Source organism: Leptinotarsa decemlineata, unplaced genomic scaffold (assembly GCF_025532065.1).
Source record: "Leptinotarsa decemlineata unplaced genomic scaffold, Ldec_3_MD MMD2_tig00026314_RagTag_RagTag, whole genome shotgun sequence".
Lineage (NCBI taxonomy): Eukaryota > Metazoa > Arthropoda > Insecta > Coleoptera > Chrysomelidae > Leptinotarsa > Leptinotarsa decemlineata.
Window position 1 is genome coordinate 15,868,815 of NW_027412684.1, and position 3,459 is coordinate 15,872,273.

The 3,459-nt window shown below is 33.3% G+C and overlaps 1 protein-coding gene across 1 annotated transcript in view; it reads left to right on the top strand.

The window, feature by feature from the left end:
* Ey (eyeless) overlaps window positions 1-3,306 on the top strand; it is a 124,941-nt gene extending 121,635 nt beyond the window's left edge. The window contains exon 9 of the mRNA XM_074181696.1: window positions 1,809-3,306. Coding sequence (XP_074037797.1) covers window positions 1,809-1,900 — 92 coding nt within the window. The 3' untranslated portion in view covers window positions 1,901-3,306. The remainder of the gene's footprint in view (window positions 1-1,808) is intronic.
* Window positions 3,307-3,459: the final 153 nt, after the last annotated feature.

Below are 3,459 nucleotides of genomic sequence, written 5' to 3' on the forward strand. Positions count from 1 at the left end.
GTGGCACGACTATCGTCAAACTTAAACCATATTGAATTATATTATATTATATAACATATCGTTTCAAGTGCTTGTATATTCATGTATATTTCTTATTAGTCATCCTGGTAATGAGGTCATCAGGCTGTTAACGGTGAAATAAATAAAAGATAAACTTACACATTTTCAGTGTTTACATATCTGTAACTACAATTATTGTTAAAGAGAAATGTTTTATTGTTACTAGACTTTCACGAAGCTCAACTCATGAGAATTTGAATTTCACTAGTTCAGACTTCCATTGTCTAATATATAAAATGATTTGAAATCACTGAAACAACTGAAAAAGATGAATTAAAAATAAATAGCTGTAAATAACAATTATATTAAGCAAAAAAACCTGAAATGAAATAATAGTGAGGGACTGCCAATGGGATCGCCACTTTCACCAGTCATAGCCAACATATATATAGAGTGGTTTGAAACTCTGGCCATTAAAGAAGCTCACAAGAAACCTCGAGTTTGGTTGAGATATGTTAACGACACCTTCATAATATGGAACCATGGGAATACTGAACTAGACGTCTTCCTGAAACACATCAACAGCGTGAGACCTTCCATCACTTTCACAATGGAGAAGGAAATCCACAACGAATTGCCATTCTTAGACGTTTTGGTGAAGAGGACCGACACTAAGTGGGAAACATCTGTATACCGAAAACCCACTCATACGGGACAGTATCTGAACCACGAATCCAACCACCATCAATCAACTAAAAGAGGAATCATCAAGACTCTATTAGACCGTGCTTTCGGGCTCTGTAACACGAAGGAAGGTCTCGAGAAGGAACCAGACATCATCAAGAATGATCTTCGTTGTCCAACAACGTATTCAGCAAAGCCAGCGTAGAAATACGCAACATATGGAAACTCATTATCAAGCGAAAAAAGGCCAACTCCCGCCAAACGGTCATCTTCCACGGAACCAGTGAAGCGGAAAAAATGGAAAGCGGGGATAACTGAAAGCACTCGAACGACCCATAAATAGTCATCTCTCGGAGGAATCAGTCCAGCCATCACCCAAAGACGATTGTGGATACTAACAATCGAAACGTCGTGAACTGACTTGGCTTGAAATCTCTTAACTTTTTATTTTTATCTTTATTTTTATTTCTTTATTTTTAATCAATTGTTTTATTTTTACTTGTATTTTATTTCACTATTATTTCATTTCAGGTTTTTTTTGCTTAATATAATTGTTATTTACAGCTATTTATTTTCAATTCTTCTTTTTTAGTTGTTTCAGGGATTTCAAATCATTTTATATATTAGACAATGGAAGTCCGAACTAGTGAAATTCATCATTAGACATTGTCAATCACCTTCAAACAAATCATGAGAATTTCGCCACAATATAGTGGAAGAGAGATTATTTTCCATTTTTTTATTCGATTCACTCATATTTTCATCGAAAAAGACCAAAATAATTTCAATTCGCCATTGAAATTTAATTTTGATAGTGAATTTATGTTGAAGTCATCATTACTGAAAACTGAATACGGATTTCTATGATTCGTTGGTACGTTTTTGATATACATGGGCTATTCAAAAAATAAGGTGAATGTTCAATTGTTTTTTTTATGTTGGTACCCTCGTCTCGAACATATGTATTTACAGTTTCAGCTATTTATCATATTTAGTTTGTTGATCAAAGGCATAAAAGCTTAGATCCAAGATTAAATAGAATGATTCTTGTGATATCAGGTTGCTAATAGGCTTGGTTGTAGAGGATGAAATTAAAATAATTGACACTCGTTTTTGTTTTTCAGGATTGATATCGCCTGGTGTGTCTGTGCCAATAGCTGTACCAGGACAAACAGACATGGCTTCCCATCAAACATACTGGCCTCGAATACAGTGACCATGGTGGAACTAAACCAATATGTTACTGAAAATTGGCTGTTTTCATTACCTTCAATTTGCTGCGTACACCTCGAGATTTTACCATATTTTTGTAATTTTTCGTTTATCCGTACTCTATATACATGTGCAAATTGGAAAAAGTGAGGTGGTTGGTGAAAAGAACCAACACAGAAGTTTGTAACATATTTATTGATGAAAACAAACATGATTGTACAGTGAAAAAACAGAGAGCACATTTCAGTTCAAAATTTGGCCCTGTAGTTCATAAAGTCGAGAGTTGAACTTTAAGAAATGCTCCTTTGAAAATTATTTTTTTGTCAAAACTCATTATGGGGAAACGATTAAATAAAGGAACACAGAAAGCAATGGGAATGAAGGAAGATAGTAGACAGAGAGAATGAGAGGAAATAAAGAGGAGGAAGAATAGGAAAGATGTGAGCAGAAAGATACGACAGAGAGAGATAGAGAGAGAACTGGAAAAGATATAAAAGTTGATATGAAAGTAGAGAGAAAGGAAAATGCACCAAAATCACAAACTGAGAGGTGGAAAAATTCAAATAGTTAAAATAAAGCTAGTTGAATTAGATATGAAGTAGAAAAACAGTGGAAAAATGAAAAACACGTTGGAATGATAGAGAAAATGGAAGAAAATTAGTTTTAAATCGAAGACTGTTGAATTGATGAAAGAGTGAAGCAGGTTCGAGGAAGAAAAAACGTATTGACAAGGGAATGGTTGAGAATATAAGAGTAAAAGAGGAGGTAGAAACCTGAGATAGAATCCGAGAATGAATAAACATGTGAAAGGGTAAAAATAAAAAACAAGAATATATATAGAAAACAAAAATAAGATATGAGAACAGAAGGTGAAAGAGAGTGATTGAAGAGTGAATGACGAAAAAAAAAAAACCGTAAAGTATCAACAACAAAATGTTAACAAACAGTAAACGAATGATTTCCCGTTGAACAGATTGTGAACATTTCTTGAATTATGGAGCATGTATAGAAAAAAAATTAATCTTGGCCCGAGGTGCAATATTAAGGATTTTCAGTCTTGTACGACAAAGGAATAACGAAATTCAAAAACAATTTAATACACAATTGGAAATGATATCGCTGAAAATTTCCTCAGCAAATGTCCAATAATACTTTTAAGAGTTTTGAAAGAAATGAAATGTAAATCCCTGAATTTTCATGAATGTCATTTGAAGTATTATTTATCGTTATCCCTTACCATTTTCAACCTGTTTTTGTGTGGACATATCCCAGATATCAGTCTTGTTAACCTCGTCAGAGGTAAATGAATCTTTGTGCATGTGATTTTTACAAACATTTTTAAATTGTGAGAAATAGTTTTAGCAATTCCTACCTTATTTCGGGGATATTGTGTGTAAATATATTATTCAATGATGAAATGGAGTTTTTATTTCATACATTAAAAAAACAGTAACTGCAAATATTGACTCGTATCCCAGGGCCCCAGAACCATACTTTGGGGTACCCCACAATTCAATTTAATGTTTATATCTGAAACTGAAAGGTTCCTAATGAAACATATAC